General features: G+C 46.8%; 1 protein-coding gene across 5 annotated transcripts; it reads left to right on the top strand.

Annotated features, from left to right (window-relative positions):
- Slc22a6 (solute carrier family 22 member 6) lies at nucleotides 1–7,752 on the top strand. 5 transcript variants are annotated; one of them, XM_052173235.1, is made up of 10 exons: nucleotides 1–369; nucleotides 663–766; nucleotides 992–1,146; nucleotides 2,446–2,614; nucleotides 3,033–3,156; nucleotides 3,288–3,403; nucleotides 4,665–4,879; nucleotides 5,020–5,128; nucleotides 7,048–7,119; nucleotides 7,407–7,752. In XM_052173235.1, exons 1-10 carry the CDS (start codon nucleotides 1–3, stop codon nucleotides 7,492–7,494), a joined length of 1,521 nt encoding a protein of 506 aa, XP_052029195.1. In that variant the 3' UTR covers nucleotides 7,495–7,752. The 5 variants fall into 5 exon arrangements, with proteins under 5 accessions (XP_052029195.1, XP_052029188.1, XP_052029179.1 ...); XM_052173228.1 differs by having other exon boundaries at nucleotides 7,335–7,752; XM_052173219.1 differs by having other exon boundaries at nucleotides 6,916–7,119.
- Nucleotides 7,753–17,414: the final 9,662 nt, after the last annotated feature.

The following is a 17,414-nucleotide window of genomic DNA, read 5'->3' as shown; positions in this document are numbered from 1 at the left end:
ATGGCCTTCAATGACCTCCTGAAACAGGTGGGGGGCGTCGGACGCTTCCAGCTGATCCAAGTCACCATGGTGGTTGTTCCCCTGCTGCTGATGGCTTCCCACAACACCTTGCAGAACTTCACTGCCGCTATTCCCACTCACCACTGCCGCCCACCTGCCAATGCCAACCTCAGCAAAGATAGAGGTCTGGAGGCCTGGCTGCCCCTGGACAAGCAAGGACGACCCAAATCTTGCCTCCGCTTTACTTCTGCCCAGTGGGGACCACCCTTTCATAACGGCACAGAGGCCAATGGCACCGGAGTCACAGAGCCCTGCATTGATGGCTGGGTCTATGACAACAGCACCTTCCCTTCAACCATCGTGACTGAGGTAAGGATTTGGGACTTTCTCTCCATATGACACTACTTTACCTCCTACTGGCAGGCAGGCAGGCAGACAGAAAGACAGACAGACACACGGAGGAGAGAAAAAGAGTTGGGGGGATGTGGAAGTTGCTGAGTGTTGTAAGCATTCTTATCTCCCAGGAACTGTGACACAAACAACAGAGAGAAGTATTACTTAAAGAGGGTGATGTGGCCCCTGGAGACCTTCCTAGAGGAGGCTGAGGGGCCTCCCTGCATCGGGCTCTTCTCTGTCCAACCCTGGCTTCCCTCTCCCCACAGTGGAACCTTGTGTGCTCTCATCGGGCCTTCCGCCAGCTGGCCCAGTCTCTGTACATGGTGGGAGTGCTGCTGGGAGCCATGATGTTTGGCTACCTGGCAGACAGGTCAGTCCTGGGTAAGCCAAAGAGCTGGGCTAAAGTGGGACTGGGGACCCCTGGCTGGTTTTCAGGCGGGGGTGGCTGGCTTAAGTGCAAAACTCAGGATTCTTCTTAGGTCCTCAGAAGACTGCAGTCTGGGGCGTCACCCTAGGCAGCTACTCCTCTCCTGTGGAGCTCAGCATGGCTGCCAGTGGTCCTCAGGCCCCTGACACAGGTCTTCCCTCCCCACAGGCTGGGCCGTCGGAAGGTGCTGATCTTGAACTACCTGCAAACAGCTGTGTCGGGAACCTGTGCTGCGTATGCACCCAACTACACTGTCTACTGCATTTTCCGGCTCCTCTCGGGCATGTCTTTGGCTAGCATTGCAATCAACTGCATGACACTAAGTGAGGACTGCTCGCCATGTCCCCTCTCACCACCCAGTCCTGCCAGCTTCCTCCCAAAGCCCTCACCTTCTGAGCCCCATGTCCTCTCAACCCAATACCTCCCGTAGATCTGCATTTCCAGTCAACATTAACACTGGCTTCCACAGTGTCCAACTCACACCATCTTGACCCCTCACTTAGAATGAGATTGCCAACTCTGTAGTCAGAGTGCCTAAGACAAGCCAGGTGTAAATAAAAGTGTAATTTTTTTTAAAAAAGAAACATCCTATCTAAAAATAGCAAAGGCACTCCTAGCCGGAAGTTAGATCTCGCTCTGTTTTTGTTGGTATTGCTTGTTTTGTTTTGATACATGGCTTTGCCATGTAGCCTCCAACTCATAACACTCAGCTTCACCCACCCAAGTGCTGTGATTACAGGCAAACACCACCACACCCAGATCAATTTCAATTCTTAAAATTAATTTAAAATATTGTAATTATTTTAATATTGTAGTTAGTCTAGCATTTCTAAATAAGGATGAGGCAGCATCATATGCACCAGACACACTTAGTGACTAAGAATAGTGTATTCATAAATCATCAGTATATTTCCTCTAGTAGATTTTACACACACACACACACACACACAAACACACACACACAAACACACACAATTTCCCAAATAATGAATCTGAGACTGGGGAGAAAAAGGAAAATTCATCCCTCAAGCCCAGAAGAAATTCAGGAATTCACAGTTCTCTAGATGAAAGGAACTAGCTAGGCCTGAGATAGAGCTAAGACATGCCTAAGGCTCCGAAGTCAATATATCAAGTGTATCCCAGCAGTAGAATCAGAAGTCCATCAGAAACCCAGCCCTTCCTCTCGAGACCTTAGCAGAGTAGTGGTCCCCTTCCTACCTGGACTGATGCTCCAGGATGGAAAAAAAGTAGTGCTCTGACCACTGAGGGTAAATCCAGTCCAGGACTGAGGGAAAGACAGTGCTTTCTGCTGAGAGCAGACCGAGTGGTCAGAGTAACTCTGCAGGGGAAAGGGCTGTAGTCAGGCCCTTAGGGCAGGGCCAAAAAGCAGCAGGAGCATGGAGAGGCCCGTTCCGGGAAATCCTGCATCTAACTCCCAATTCCTACTTCCACTTAATGTCTCCACTCTCCCAACCCTGGCACCCAACCCTCACGGATACACCTTCTACAGAGTCGTGGAAGAACGCAATTGGGAGGGAGGGAGAGTGGGAGGGAGGGAGAGAAGGGTCCTTTCTCATCTAGCAGCCCAAATACTCCCACCACTCTACTCTAACCCTTTCCAGATGTGGAATGGATGCCTATTCACACGCGTGCCTATGTGGGCACCTTGATTGGCTATGTCTACAGCTTGGGCCAGTTCCTCCTGGCTGGTATCGCCTATGCTGTGCCCCACTGGCGCCACCTGCAGCTTGTGGTCTCTGTGCCTTTTTTCATTGCCTTCATCTACTCTTGGTATGTGGGATCTGGGGGCGGGAAAGATTGCCTGAAGTCTACAGGGCTACAAGGGACAGGCCATCTCCCAGAGCTTGGCTCAAACCTCCCCAGAGAGTCCATCAAGCCATAAAGCTGACCCCAAGCCAATGCTTCTGTTGAACAGGTTTTGTCCTGAAGGAGGGTGGCAATTTTCTGGCATCCCAGTTTGACCTGCCTGCTGGCATGCCTCTACGCAGAACCTAAGAGCTGGGTTTCTGGGTTGGGAGATGGGTCTTTATCGAGCTGGCCTTTGTCCTTAAAGGGCTCTTGGCAAGGGCCCTGATATCCAAAACATAAATAAAACCCTGCTGTAATCTGTAGTCTGTAGATACCTCTAACCTAGAAGACTGAAACTGAGACCATGACAACATCTGCCCTCTCTCATCCTCACTTCCAGGTTCTTCATTGAGTCAGCCCGCTGGTACTCCTCCTCAGGAAGGCTGGACCTCACCCTCCGAGCTCTGCAGAAAGTGGCCAAGATCAACGGGAAACAAGAAGAGGGAGCTAAGCTGAGTATAGAGGCAAGACTCGTTTGTTCCTAGACACACCTGAGCTCCAACCCAAGCCCCAATATCAAGACCCAAGGCTAGGAGGTTGGACAAGAGAGTCCCCTAGGAAAAGCTCAGGCCCTGAGTCACACCCATCCCAACAGGTGCTCCGGACCAGCCTGCAGAAGGAACTGACTCTGGGCAAAGGCCAGGCCTCAGCCATGGAGCTGCTGCGCTGCCCCACCCTTCGACACCTCTTCCTCTGCCTCTCCATGCTATGGTAGGCTCAGACAGACACACTGCTGGACCCACAGGCTGGAGGAGGGCGTGGATGAAATGGGTGCAAAAGGGAGGGAACTGGAAGAACAATCAGCAGATCTGTGTGGCTGGTAGTGACAGCCTCAAAGAAACAATCATCTTCCAGCTCAACCCAGTGTCCTAGCTCAAACTGGTCACTAGTCTCCCCACTTCTCTCTCTCTCAGCCCTGTTCCAGTATAAACCACCTCGTAAGAACCAGTGGTTTCCAGAGCCCACAGGTTTATGTTGTGCGATCAAACCAGTGTGATTTGGAAAACACTGAGACTATTGCTCTGGTGGTGCCTGGAGGGAAACCAGCACAGGCACAAGAGAACCCACACATACTCCCCAGTACACACTTGGGACCAGGATGATATAAGCTCAAATCTTCTTTTCCCTGTACAATGTTACCATTCTCTGTCTCTGTCTCTGTCTCTGTCTCTCTGTCTCTCTGTCTGTCTCTCTGTCTCTCTCTCTCTCTCTCTCTCTCTCTCTCTCTCTCTCTCTCTCTCTCTCTCTCTCTCATGTGTCACCATGGTAATCCCATGACAGTTAAGTGGGGCATGAGAAGAACAGTCTCACCAAAGAATTCTTTGCTCCCAGTTTTTGGTTTATTCTCCGTAGAAGGTTCTATCCCCAAACCTAAGCTCTGTGAACCCCTAAATATTCATCCCAGAAATATAGGTAAATCTCGGAGGATTCCAGCCCTTACCAGCACCTTGATGTAGCTTACACAGTAACCTGTCCTCCCTCAGCCTAGCAGATAAGATAAAGACTAAAAGTGTATAAACCCTACTTAGCAACTAAATGAAAGTTCTCCAACTCCCTGGGGTGCCAAGTTAGCACAGGATTGGGGGACTGCCCCAATACTACAACTGTGCAGTTTAAATATGTCTAAAGAAACAATAACCAAAGGAGAGCCCAGGTCCCAAAGCAGGATACTCCACACATTGCTATCTTTATGGAAGAGCATCCTTGATTTTTGTTGTTTTGTTTTCTTAGGGTTTTGGGGGACAGGGAACTGGTTGATTCTGGTTTGGTTTGATTTTAGTTTTTCAAAACAGGGTTTCTCTGTATGGCTATCCTGGAACTCACTTTGTAGATCAGGCTGGCCTCGAACACAGAGATCTGCCTGCATCTGCCTCTTGTGCTGGGATTAAAGGCGTGCACCACCACTGCCCAGCTGTGATCACCCTTGTTTAAGCCCATCTAACCAGCTCCACATTCCTCTCCCTCATACCAGGTTTGCCACCAGCTTTGCCTACTACGGGCTGGTCATGGACCTGCAGGGCTTTGGGGTCAGCATGTACCTTATCCAGGTGATTTTTGGCGCTGTGGACCTGCCTGCCAAGTTTGTGTGCTTCCTAGTCATCAACTCCATGGGCCGCCGGCCTGCGCAGTTGGCCTCCCTGCTGCTGGCAGGCATCTGCATCCTAGTGAATGGCATAATACCGAAGGGTGAGCACTTGCCAGTCTCTCGGCGCTCAGTCCCATCCACCCTGCCCCTTCAGACATAACCCAGCTTCTCAGAAGAAAAAAAAACAGTACCTCCAACCTCAATTCCCATGTTCCCCATTTCCCCACTCCTTTCTCTCTAGACCATACAATCATTCGCACATCCCTGGCTGTGCTAGGGAAGGGCTGCCTGGCTGCCTCTTTCAACTGCATCTTCCTGTACACTGGAGAGCTGTACCCCACAGTGATTCGGTAAGTGAGACCCCAATGCATGAAGGGTCTAGGGAAGGATAGTCCCTTGCTTACATTAAAGCCAGAACCCCAGAGTATAGCCTAGTATCCAGACCATCTCCAAAAACCATTCATTGGAGCAAAATATATAGAAACCATTCAGTTACACATGTCAGGGTCTGGCTGACAGAGTTGTGGCTGTCCAGCCATCACCTAACCCTAGAGGAGATCTAGAACTTACCAACTCAAATAGGGTAAAGAGTCACATCTCAAAAGCAATAAACTAAAGACCTGGAACACAAGTTACAAGCTGTAATCATATCCAAACTTCATCTTAAACCAAGCAGCATATCTAAAATCAAAGACACAAACACACATGCAACCTCCTACATGAACCATTCCTGACAATATCCCAGTCATACAAGCCAACTCAGCACCACTTTATGGTAAGACTGGAGAGATGTTAACAAATAAACAATATGTCTACCTTAAAAACTGAATGTAGCTGGGCAATGGTGGCGCATGCCTGTAATCCCAGCACTTGGGAGGCAGAGGCAGGTGGATTTCTGAGTTCCAGGACAGCCAGTGCTACACAGAGAAACCCTGTTTTGGGAAAAAAAAAGGAATTGAATATAAAATCACATGAAATGTCAAAGACCTAAGAGGTCGCGGTGCTAGGATAAGAACCCTGAGGCATCTTGGATACTATTCCAAGACTTCATGATTCCTAGACAGTGAGATCTATGTACTAACCACTCAGGTAAAAACATGTACTGTGTACCAAAGCACTGTCTTAATCTTTTCACAAATCTTAACTCACTTATTTCTCAAAACAGGTCAAAGTAGACAATATCGTTTTCCTTTTACATGTGTGAAAACAGAGACACAGAGAAGTTACTTGTCTTTTCCAAGATCACACAGCTCACGTGTGAACCCCAATGCAGTTACCTTCTGAGATGTTTTTAACCTCTTCTTTCATAGGGAATGTTCTTGGTTTTTATGTTCTCAGGATTTATTTTTAGATTTATTTATTTTTATGTAATATATGAGTGTTTTGCGCACACGTATGTACATATACCATGTGCATGCCTAGTGCCCATTGGGCACAGAAGAGAATGTCAGATCTGCTACAACCAGAGTTACAGATGGTTATGAGCTGTCGTGTAGGTATTAAAAATTGAACCTGGGTCCTCTACAAGAGCAGCCAGTGCTCTTAGTTGCTGAGCCATCTTGCCAGCTTCCAGGTCCCTTCCCCTGGGGTCCTGACTAATAGGTTTCTGTGAGATGGAGACAACTGTGATCCCTCAGGTTTGCAGGTGCATGGGGTACAGCTGGGGGGTGGGGCAATTGTCTCGTGGGTGTGAGGTCGAGAGTTCCATCCCTAGCACAGCCAGGGGGTGGGGGAAAAGGAAGAAAAAACATTCCAGAATCCCCAGTCTTACCCAGTGGTCTCACGTGACAGCTGGAAACTGAAGCCCAGAGATCATAAAGAGATTGGCTGAAGGTCACACAGCAGCTTAAGGTCAGAGGCAGAACTCAGTTTCACATCTCTCGATTCTCTGACCACAGCCCTTCTCAGTTTCCCTTTCTGTCTTAAAAGTCGCCCCAACTACTGGTCCTTAGTAAAGCATCGGCCTGGTCTATGCAAGGCCCTGGATTTGATTCGAGCACAAACAACAGCCAAGCACAAAAATGCGGAATCATTTGCTAATCAAGTAGGAAAAGGGAGGCACAGGGATGGAGCAGGGAACTGCCCTGCTCCAAATGTACCCATGCCAGAGCTCTAACCAACACCTACCTGACCACAGGCAGACAGGCCTGGGCATGGGCAGCACCATGGCCCGGGTGGGCAGCATCGTGAGCCCACTGGTGAGCATGACTGCAGAGTTCTACCCCTCCATGCCTCTCTTCATCTTTGGCGCTGTCCCCGTGATCGCCAGTGCTGTCACTGCCCTGCTGCCAGAGACCTTGGGCCAGCCGCTGCCAGACACAGTGCAGGACCTGAAGAGCAGGTAGGTATACCCCAAAGGGGATCAGTGACTTACGCCAGGTCACCTCCCCAAGCTGGGGCGGCACCAAGGCTCAGACCCCAGGCTCCTCTTCCACATCAGAGCTTTGGCCCTTTATCTCCAAGTGGAAGATTCTCCCATAATCCTTGGGGTTCTCAACTCCAGGAAGAAGTGGTTGCCAACTGAGAGCAGATAACAGATGGCTAGTCATAGCTGAGGGGGGAGGCTGCCCCATCTCAGACCCAAACAGGAGGCTGCAAACACAAATATCTGCCTTCCTTCCCCAGGAGCAGAGGAAAACAGAAGCAACAGCAGCAGGAACAGCAGAAGCAGATGATGCCACTCCAGGCCTCAACACAAGAGAAGAATGGACTCTGAAAACGGAAGGGGCTAAACGCAGCACAAAAGGGAGTGGGGTTCTACAGGTCCTGCCATCTACATGAGGAGGGGGAGTAAGTGGAGGGACTGAACCATCCAAATGAGGAAGCTGCCATTCAGAGAAATGCCTCCCAAAGGTCACTTCAGTAGACCTACTAGGAACAAAAGCTCTGACTGTGTGCAGCTTCTTAAGCAAAATGTGTTCTTCATCAGCCATCATCCAGCCCAGTGGTCACTCCTCCAGCTCCAGTCCCCTCCACCTCCAGGACATTGCAAAGAATCCCAGACAATTAAATGAATCTCTTCTACCTTGGTCCCTCTCTCTTCTTCTCTGGCCCCACCTCTCCTATCCAATCATTTCTGCTTTAGCTACATGCTTTATATCCCTTCGAAGACATCAGGAGTCAATGAGAAACTGAAATGAAACCAGCAGGCTGAGGCTCTGCTCTGGGCTCTTCTGCTGTAAGAGCAGGTTGAAACTTCTAGCAGCAAAAGAGATAGATGCTCGTCGGTAGGATGTCAGGATACCTGCCCCCTGCAAGTTCAGACCACTAGCCAGCCTAATCTTTCCTAAGTTTGATATGATTTCAACATTGCTCTGCTTCCTGTGGGCCCAGGGGCTGGTGAGGGAGTGAGATGAGATCCAGGTAATATGGAACAGCCAGAGAGACCCAACCCTCAGTGTTAAGTATGTGCCAGGCGGTGTCTTAAACAATTTGAATGTATTAATTCAGTTTATCCTCTCAGTCACCCCCTGGAGGTAGATACTGTTTGAGAGTAATTTGGTTTGGTTTCATTTTTTAGTTTTCCTGATAAGGGATCTTATCTAGCTAGTTATTTTGTCAACTTGACAGAAGCTAGAGTCATCTGAGAGGAAAGAATCTCAACTGAAAACAATGTCTCTGTAAGTGGCCTGAAGGCAAGTCTGTGTCAGGCAGATTCTTGATTAATGATCAGTGTAGGAGGATCCAGACAACTGCTGGTAGTACATCCCTGGGCTGGTGGTCCTGGGTTCTATAACAAAGTAAGCAGAGCAAGCCAGTAAGCAGTGTTCTTCCATGGCCTCTGCTTCAGTCTCTGCCCTGACTTCCCACCATGATGGAGTGTGACCTGAGAGCTATAAGATGAATTAAACCCTTTCCTCTCCAAGCAGCTTGTGGTCGTGGCATTTTGTCACAGCAGTGGAAGTACTAAGACAGGATCGCATCCCTGGTTGGCCTTGACCTTACCTAAGTAGCTGAGGATGACCTTGAACCTTGAGCCTTCTGCCTCCACCTCCCAAATGCAAGCATTACAGGTGCGTGCCACAATGTTCAAATCTAAAAATAGTACTGTTTTATTCCTACCTTAGTCTGTTTTCAGTGTGTCAGGGACCTTGTAGCATCTTCTGTGACCTGACCAAGATGGAACACTCCAGAGAATTCTCAACTTCCTGGTCCTGGTAGAGTTCTCCTCATTCTCAGAGCTTCACCTCATCATGCCAGGCCCCACATAGGCTTTTAGTCCAAAGCCCTTCCTTACAGGATTTCTCCTCCTCCAAAGAAGTTTTATGACCCCAGAGAGATTTCGAGGACAGAGGCACCAGCTAAGCTTCCTGCCCTACAGCAGGCTACACAGAGGAACCCTCTAGGCGGTCTACACTAGCTCCTTGGAACTTTCAATCATGTGGCCTGAAACATAAATGATATGCATATATGATTAAATTAAGGATTCTGAAATGAGGGAACTATCCTAAATTAGTTGGATTAGCCCAATATGATCACAAAGGAAGTCAGAGAGACTAATCAGTGGACAGCAGATACAACAGCAGAATCAAGAGGGTGAAGGGACTCGAGGAATGAAAAATATGAGTCATTTCAAAACAAGACAGAGAGAATAAGCTTCAATTAATTGTTACTAAATTAAAGTAACTTCTAATCTTTTTCAACCAAATGGATACATTTAGCATTATCAAATAAATAAATAAGTTGTGTGGGCCTCCAGGCCAAGGAATAAAACTTCCGGGAGCTGAAATAGGAAGAAAATGGATTCTTCTTTAAAGCCACCAAAAGAAACACATCCCTGTTGACATGGCAACCTTCAATATCCAGCCTCTAACTGCAAGAATAAGCGGGACTGTTTTAATCCTCTATATTTGCAATGCTTTCAGATGAACTGCAATAGGAAAATGATGATGTCTTTTGTTCGTTTCCTCCAGGAGACCCAGTAAAGACTCTATTTTCCAATCTATTATATTTTTGGTTGGGGTGGAATTGTAATGCCTAGGTAGGGAAAGGGCCCTATTAACAAATTTGCAGGGTTTGTCTGATCCCCACTTCCTGTAGATATTTTGGAACTCCTAGACTCCCCTCTGCTAAATCCTCACCTGCCTATCCCCAACCCCTTAAACTCCCCAAACCCCCCTACACAGGTGTTTCAAAACTGTCTTCATCATAAGTATAGGAGCAAAAGAAAGATACTGCACTGGGACTGGAGATGCAGCTTGGCTGACGGAGCACTTGCAGGCATGAAGCCCTGAGCTCCAGCCTCAGCGTTGTTAGTCAGTCAGTCAGTCAGTCAGTCAGTCAGTCAGTTAGCTATTTAGCATGCTGATGTGCACCTGCAATCCCAGGACTCAAGAGGCACAGGGGATAAGAGCTAAAAGTTAAGGTCACCCTGGGTCTCACAGTGAATATGAGGTCAGCCTAGTACTCATGGTATGTGCTGTCAAAAATAGGACAAAGAGGGAAAAAAAAGATGAACAGAAGTAAGAAAAGGGAAGGGAAGGAAACCCTGCATGAACCTGTGCTCCTAGCCTCCCCCTAAAAAAAACCCTCCATGATCTCTGAGGGCTGTTCTCCATACAGCTCAGATTGTGGTTATATGGCAGTAGCTGAATCTGATGCAAACCAATGAAGTGCTAAGCTACACAATCTAAGTCTCCACTTCCTCCTCCAGTTCTAATCCAGTCTCACCCTGTTCGCTTGAATTCCTCCTCAAGAGAAGCCCACTGTGATATATCACATCTGTAAGAACCCAAGGCAGCTATAATTTAGATGTAGGTCGTAGATGATGCTAGATGTTCAGGTGGAATGTCTCAGAGTGCAGCAGCCTTTGGGAAAAGCGATGGCTGAGGAGACCCAACGAAACCTAATAGAAAGTTAGAACTACCCCTGGCTCGATCATATCCTTGGCATATAGATTTACTGGCCTCTACTTGTACTCTCCACTTGCAATTATACAAGGAACATGGTTGTTGTTCTGAAAGCTGAGACTGGAGAAGAAAATAGTTCCAACCATCAGGGAGCGCAGGATCTGAAAGAACTCTTCTACTGTTAACAACTAGAAAACTGAAGGAAATGTAGAAGGAAAACTAAAGGAAATGCAGTTCAGATACTGGACACTAGGAATCACCAGGCCATACTTGGCTATGAGAGAGGGAACAAATGACATGATCCAAGCTCCCTTCCTGGGAGCAGATTCTAGACCTCAGTACAAAAGCAGGGTCCAAATAGAAGCAGGCAATCTCACACAGTTGAGAACAAAAGAGACATTTAAGGTGGCCAAGGCAGCTAGAATTTGCAGAACTGAGAACTATAAAGCTACTAGAGATGAGAGAGGTATGTAAACACCAGGGACCACGGGTTTACAGAATCTAAAGAGGATTCCTAGGGGTGGAGATGAGGCTCAGTTGGTAGAGGGATTATCTACCTCAGTACGACAAACAAACCAGTTGTGGTGCTTCATGCCCACAATCCCAACAAACAAAAAGATCAGAAGTCCAAGGTCATTCTTAGTTACATAGAGAGCTCAAGGCCAGACTCAGCCACATAAGACTGTCTCTAAATAATAAATAAATAATAAATAAATTAATTAATTAATTAATAATAAATAAATAAATAAATAAATAAATAAATAAATAAATAAATAAATAAATAAATAAATAGATGAAAGGAATGTCTAGGGCCAGTGAGGTGCTCAGTGGGTAAAAACCCTGACCACACAAATCTGGCAATGTGAGTTCTGTCCCTGGAACCCACTTTGGATGCAGTGAACTGACTCCTGATGTAGTTGTCCAGCTGCCAAGGATGAACTGGTTACCTGAAATGGAGGCTGGAAATGAATAAGGAACAGGGTGCGAGAGAAGGACGAAGCCAAGACAAAAGTTTCTGGCCAAGGCTCTAAGTTTAATATTCAGCACTGTATTTATATATAGGAAGAGCCAACAGACTACATCCTTTCTTTCAGCTGGATTATGCTGCAAAGCAAGTTCAGTGGGCAGTCTGCTCCTGTAGGAAATTGCAGGTACTGCAAGTCCAAAGAGTTGGCCACAGGTCCAACCAACTGTGGCAAACACTTAAGGTCTATTTAGCCTGCTCAAGGCAGGGGGAAGGGCACATCCTGAAAGTTATGTTTTGACCTCTATATGCAGACAGAATAGAATGGAATTTTAAAAGAAGAATTTCTAGAACTCGGTAAAAAGAACTCAGGCACCCCAATTCAAATACAGCCAAAACTCCACAAACACAGGCTTTGCTATAGAAGATACAGGAACAGGCAATAAGCACAAAAGATGATCAACCTCATTATAATTCAGGAAAATAGCTATCAGACCACAGCAAGATGCTGGTTCACACCCACACAAATAGCTAACCCGTTATATTCTGGATTCTGTGCAGCCATGTGATGGCCTGGGCAGCCACCTTGAGACTCTCTACAGGATCCTCAACAGCATGAAGACTCTCAGCAGATGTGACCCCTTGACTTTGGACTTCCTGCTACTCCATGTGACCAGGATACAGCCAGAAGGCTGAGACTGGACTAGTGAGACCTACCCACACTGGACTTTGATTCAGGGGACAGTGACTTGAAAATGGAGCCCAACAGAATACCCGCCCCTCCCCCATGGTGACAGATCCACAGCTCAGGTACAGACCCCAGAGCCTTCACTGGACTAGTTTGCGGGTCATACTACTCAAGCTGAATTTTCTCCATAACTCCCCCAACTGCCCAATGGGCATTGATAAATGTGTTCTCTCCTTGAAAAATAAATTGAGGCTGAGCGCACTAAAGTGCTAAAAAGAAGAAACAGAAATCCAGTTCTAGTAGAAACCTGGGTTTGCAGCCATAAATTAGCAATGGCAGAAGAAGTGAACCAAAGTAAACCTTTGCTCTTTTTAAGTTGACTTGCCTCAGGTATTTGTCACAGTGATAGAAAGCTGACTATTATACAGAGTTCCAAAACAGAATACCAAGGACTAGACAGCTTACTCAACAGAAAATCACTTTCTCACAGTTCTAGAGGCTGAAAGTCCACTATCAAAGAGTCCCTTGGCTACCTTCCCATCGTGTCCTCACATGGCCTCTCCTACACACACACACAGACACACACACACACACACACATACACACACACACACACCTGCTTCTTTTCTTAAAGACAGCAGATGTTTAGATTAGGAACGATGTTTAGATTAGGAACTTACTTTTTTCTTTTATTGTTTGGCAATTCCACACACTCAAATAACACATGCAAAGTTCCTCCCCCTGGAACTCCCACTCTTCCCAGATACCCCTAACATGGTCCCTCTCTTTTACTTCCTCAACTTCAGTAAGGACAGGAGGCCTGGTGGCCTGGCTGCCTGAGTCCTGCATCCTCCTCTCTCCTCCAATGGGAACAATGTTTTCCCAATAACACAGAGGTCAGCAGCACAGGAGCCATAATGCCCTGCGTGGATAGCTAGATCTTCTTTTTCTTCTAGCAGCATGGCTGAGGTGAGGAACCCTGGGCCACTCTCCAACCTCCTTGCTGCATCTGTGTCAGTTACCTTCTTCAGTACTTGGTCAGGGTAACTGACAAAAATGGCTCACAGAGGGGATACAGCCCATCATGATAGAGATGTAGCAGCCTTGGGTAGCTGGTCAGAGAGCTGACTTCCTGTATTCTACTTTTCTCCTTTTTATTCAGTTAGGAACCCCACCCCACAGAACAGCACCACCCAGATTCAGAGTGGATCTTCCTACCTCAGTCAAATTTTCCGGGAAATATCCTCACAGATGAATCCAGAAGTTTATCTGCTACATATTTCTAAATCCTGCCAAGATGCCCTTCAAGACCCCTTCCCAAACCCCTCTTGCCCTCTCCATGACCATGACTTGAGTTTGTCTGAAATGGAGAAAAACGCTGAAGCGACAGTGTTTGCCCAAAACAGAGCTTTTCAAGTTGAGAGGCTCACCCAGGAGGAAACACAGTAATCCCTTCAGGAAGCAGCTCTCTGCCCAGCCCACACCAGAGAAGTCACTGCAACAGGACCCAAATGCTAACCTTCACCTTCTCAAAAAGCCAAAAGACACTGGGGAATCAGACAATTCCCCAAGGTGGGAACAGAAGAGAGAATGGAGACTGGAGATTCTGAGCTCAGAGTTTTAGAGACAGAAACAGCTTCCTGGCTTTATCCAGAAATTGTTCCCGGTAGCTGGGCTAGGAGATGGAACACAGCCAAGGAGCTAAGATAGGAAGGACAACAGGGCTGTGGGATTCCTTTCATCTTAGCCACACACACACACACTCACACACATACCACACATTCACACACATACACACATAAACACACACACACACACACACACACACACACACAATTGGATCACAGCTGTAACACCAATCATATTCTTCACCTCTGTTCCAGTCAAAGGCCTTTTGGTCAGCAAGAACAACCTCTCTTAACTAAGCCAGTGGGAAAGGGGACATAACTTCAGGTACACAAAAGATTCAAGGGGCCTGAAGAGATTGCTTAGCAATTAAGAGCACCTGCTCAGGCCAGAAGAGATGCTCAATGGTTAGGTACACTGGCTGCTCTTCCTGAGGACCCAAGTTCAAATCCCAGCACCCACATAGCAGCTCACAACTGTCTGTAATCCAAGTGACTCACCTTCTCACAGACACATGCAAGCAATACACCAAAGCACATAAAATACTTAAAAATAAAAAAAAAAAGCTCCTGCTCCCCCAGGGGACCCAAGATTGGTTGCCAGCACCTAAGTCAGGTGGCTCTCAACCCTCTGTGACTCCAGCTGCTGTGGTTCTGCCAGGGTCTGCTGGGGATCTGCTGGGGATCTGCTGGGGATCTGCTGGGGATCTGCTGGGGATCTGCTGAGGATCTGCCGTCTCTGGCTCTGTACACACCTGCACTCATGTACAGGAATTCTCTCACACTGCAAACGTGAGATGCTACAGATACTAAAAATGGTTGTTTGTTTTTTAAAGACTTCAGAATAAAGCATGTCTGGGACTCATGGAAACTGGAACTAAGAACTGGACCACCAATGGTGTTTCCGTAGCTCACTCTGCTCTTCTTCCACCACCAGTTTCATCTGTGTGCTCTTCTTACAAAATGACCACCTACCCTACCTCTGACCCATTACCTCTCAGGCTTAGAGCTCAATGCCAATCAGAACATTTTCGTGTGCTTAACTCAAATTCTCAGGAGAAGTTCTGATTGGCTTAAGGCAAGAAGCCTTCCACTCTGCATTTGGTTCGTGGGCACAAATAAATGCACTTTATTGCTTACCTTTTATTGCTATGATAATACCTCACAAATATAACATAAAGAAGGAGGGTTTGTTTGGCTCAACAGTTTAAGGGTGAAGTCCATTGTGGTGAGAAAGCCACGTCAGCGGGAGCTTGAGGCGGCTGGCCATACGGCATCGACAATCAAGGAGTAAAGAGGTACTCAGCACACTCTCTCCTCTTTATTCTGCCTGGGACCTCAGCTCCTGGATGACGCTGCCTAAATTGGAAGTTAGTCTCCATCTCACTTAGCCTAACCCAGGTAATGCTTCACAGACAGGCCTAGAGATTTGTTTCCATGTTGATTCTAAACATCATCAAATAATCAATTTAAACATCACAGGCACTGAGGATGAGGATAGTGAGCTGTGAGGTTCATTGACATCAGCCTGTGCTACTCAAAGAGAAGATGCCCTGAGAAAGAGCTGTGGTTAAGCACAGACCAAGTCTTTGCTTGTACAGCATCTGTCTGAAACACATAAAAGGTAAATTATACTCTGACTGGAAAGACCCTACTGGAAAGCTACCTACAGAACTATCAGGTAATTAGTGTGGCATGGCTAACCCTTCCTCCCTCTGTCACACGCAAGTGCCATGGGCAAGTCCTTCCAGGCACAGTTATAATGACTTTGTTTTTTTTTTCTCAAAGATATACCCATGTCTACTTTATGTGTGTGGATGTTTTGTCTGTGTGGATGTGCATATCTCCTGTGTGCATGCAGCCCACCCAGAGGCCAAAAGAGGGCATCAGAGCCTCTGGAACTGGAGTTGTGAGCCTCCACATGGGTGCTCAGGGAGGACTGCAAGTGCTCTTTATGATCAGACATCCCTCCAGATGTCTCTGCCTCCAGCCTGGGGATTTCTTCTTTATTTTCAGACCCAAGATCTCATTCTTGCCTGCTCACTTCAACATATTGTCAATTGTCCCAATTCTGCTTTCCCTTTACTCTCTTTTTTTTTTTTAACATTTATTTTGTAGTGTGTGTGATGCAGGGGAAGAGGAGAGCCCACATGGAGGTCAGAGGACAAGTTTAGTTCTCTCCAACCTTTATGTGGATCCTGTAGGTCAAGTCCAGTAACCTGGGAAATGCTTTTCACTTTTATTTCCTGAGCCCCCTTGCCAGCCCCTCCTTCCCTGCTTTTCAAGTCAAGGTCTCCACTCTGTGGAATCAGCTCCAAAGCTGACTCTACTCTCTAAACTGCCAACCCACCTGCTGTTCTTCGGTCCCAAACAGCAGGCAGTTTGATCTAAAAGCTCAGATTTTTTATCATCTAAGGAATCTGAATAAGAGAGTATCTTGGATTCCCTTATAAATGAAGACTTGATACTATTCTCCTCAACATTTTTTTTTTTGGATTTAATATCTGACCAAGACAGATACACAGTTACCTCATTCCCTGAGTCAATTCCAAACAGGTCCACATGGATGCCAAGAATGAGCTTCCAATGGATACAGTAGATGGGGCTATCAACCACCACCACATGGACCACTAGAAAGTCTGTTTTATAAACACAGTCATGATAGTTTTTCCTTCGGTCAATAATATCAAGGCCTGTGGCTGCCTCCCAAGAACATCTCATTAGGGTAATAGGGTAGCTAACACACATAACCCAGCGTGAAACTGGACCTTCTGGGATGTTAAGCAAATGAAATGGCTTGCAAATCAGCAGGGACTACTTAAGCAAGAATGATTGCAATGAAGACATTTCCCCCAGGACCACATGGCCCTGTCTGGTAAGTACAACAAACCAGGTTGTCATCTGGGAAAGACAAGTCCCAGAATGCCCCTTGAGAAAAACTCCTAAAGATACCACAACCTGGAAAGGGTGACTCACCAGTCTCCATGCAATGCAAAGGGAAAAAAAGTCCTGGGGCAACAAATTGGTTCAGTGAGTAAAGATGCCTGATGCTAAGACCCATGTTTGATCTGATCTCTAGAATCCACACAATGAACGGAGAAAACCAGTTCCTGTAAGTTGTTCTTGTAAATTAAAAATGCTAGACAAGCTGGGCATTGGTGGCATACACACACACACACACAAATATATATATGAAACCCCAAGTGCTGAAAGAGAAAGATCCCTGGAGCTCATTGGCCGTTGAGTTCAATGAGAGAAACTGACTAAATAAATAAATAAATAAATAAATAAATAATAAGATGGCGTAACTGGAGAGATAGATAGTTCACTGGTTTAGAGCCCATACTACTCTTCCAGAGGACCTGAGTTTTGTTCCCAGCATCTACATCAAATGGCTCACAACTGCCTGTAACTCCAGCTGTAGAAGATCCGTCCCCCCCCCCCCAGACTCCACAGGCACCTGCACTCACACATACACATACCCTATACATAAACATATAAATTTTAAAT

Source organism: Apodemus sylvaticus, chromosome 1, assembly GCF_947179515.1.
Source record: "Apodemus sylvaticus chromosome 1, mApoSyl1.1, whole genome shotgun sequence".
NCBI classification, from domain to species: domain Eukaryota; kingdom Metazoa; phylum Chordata; class Mammalia; order Rodentia; family Muridae; genus Apodemus; species Apodemus sylvaticus.
Note: the sequence above shows the minus strand (reverse complement) of the source record. Positions and strands in the feature narration are given on the sequence as shown.

What these genes read in the sequence shown, in the direction of transcription:
- Slc22a6 (XM_052173203.1), top strand. Translation starts at nt 1, where the DNA reads ATGGCCTTCAATGACCTCCTGAAACAGGTGGGGGGCGTCGGACGCTTC. An exon ending in CTCTGCCTCTCCATGCTATG is followed by an intron (nt 3,404 to 4,664) that starts GTAGGCTCAGAC and finishes CCCTCATACCAG; the next exon opens with GTTTGCCACCAGCTTTGCCT. An exon ending in GTGCAGGACCTGAAGAGCAG is followed by an intron (nt 7,120 to 7,334) that starts GTAGGTATACCC and finishes GTCATAGCTGAG; the next exon opens with GGGGGAGGCTGCCCCATCTC.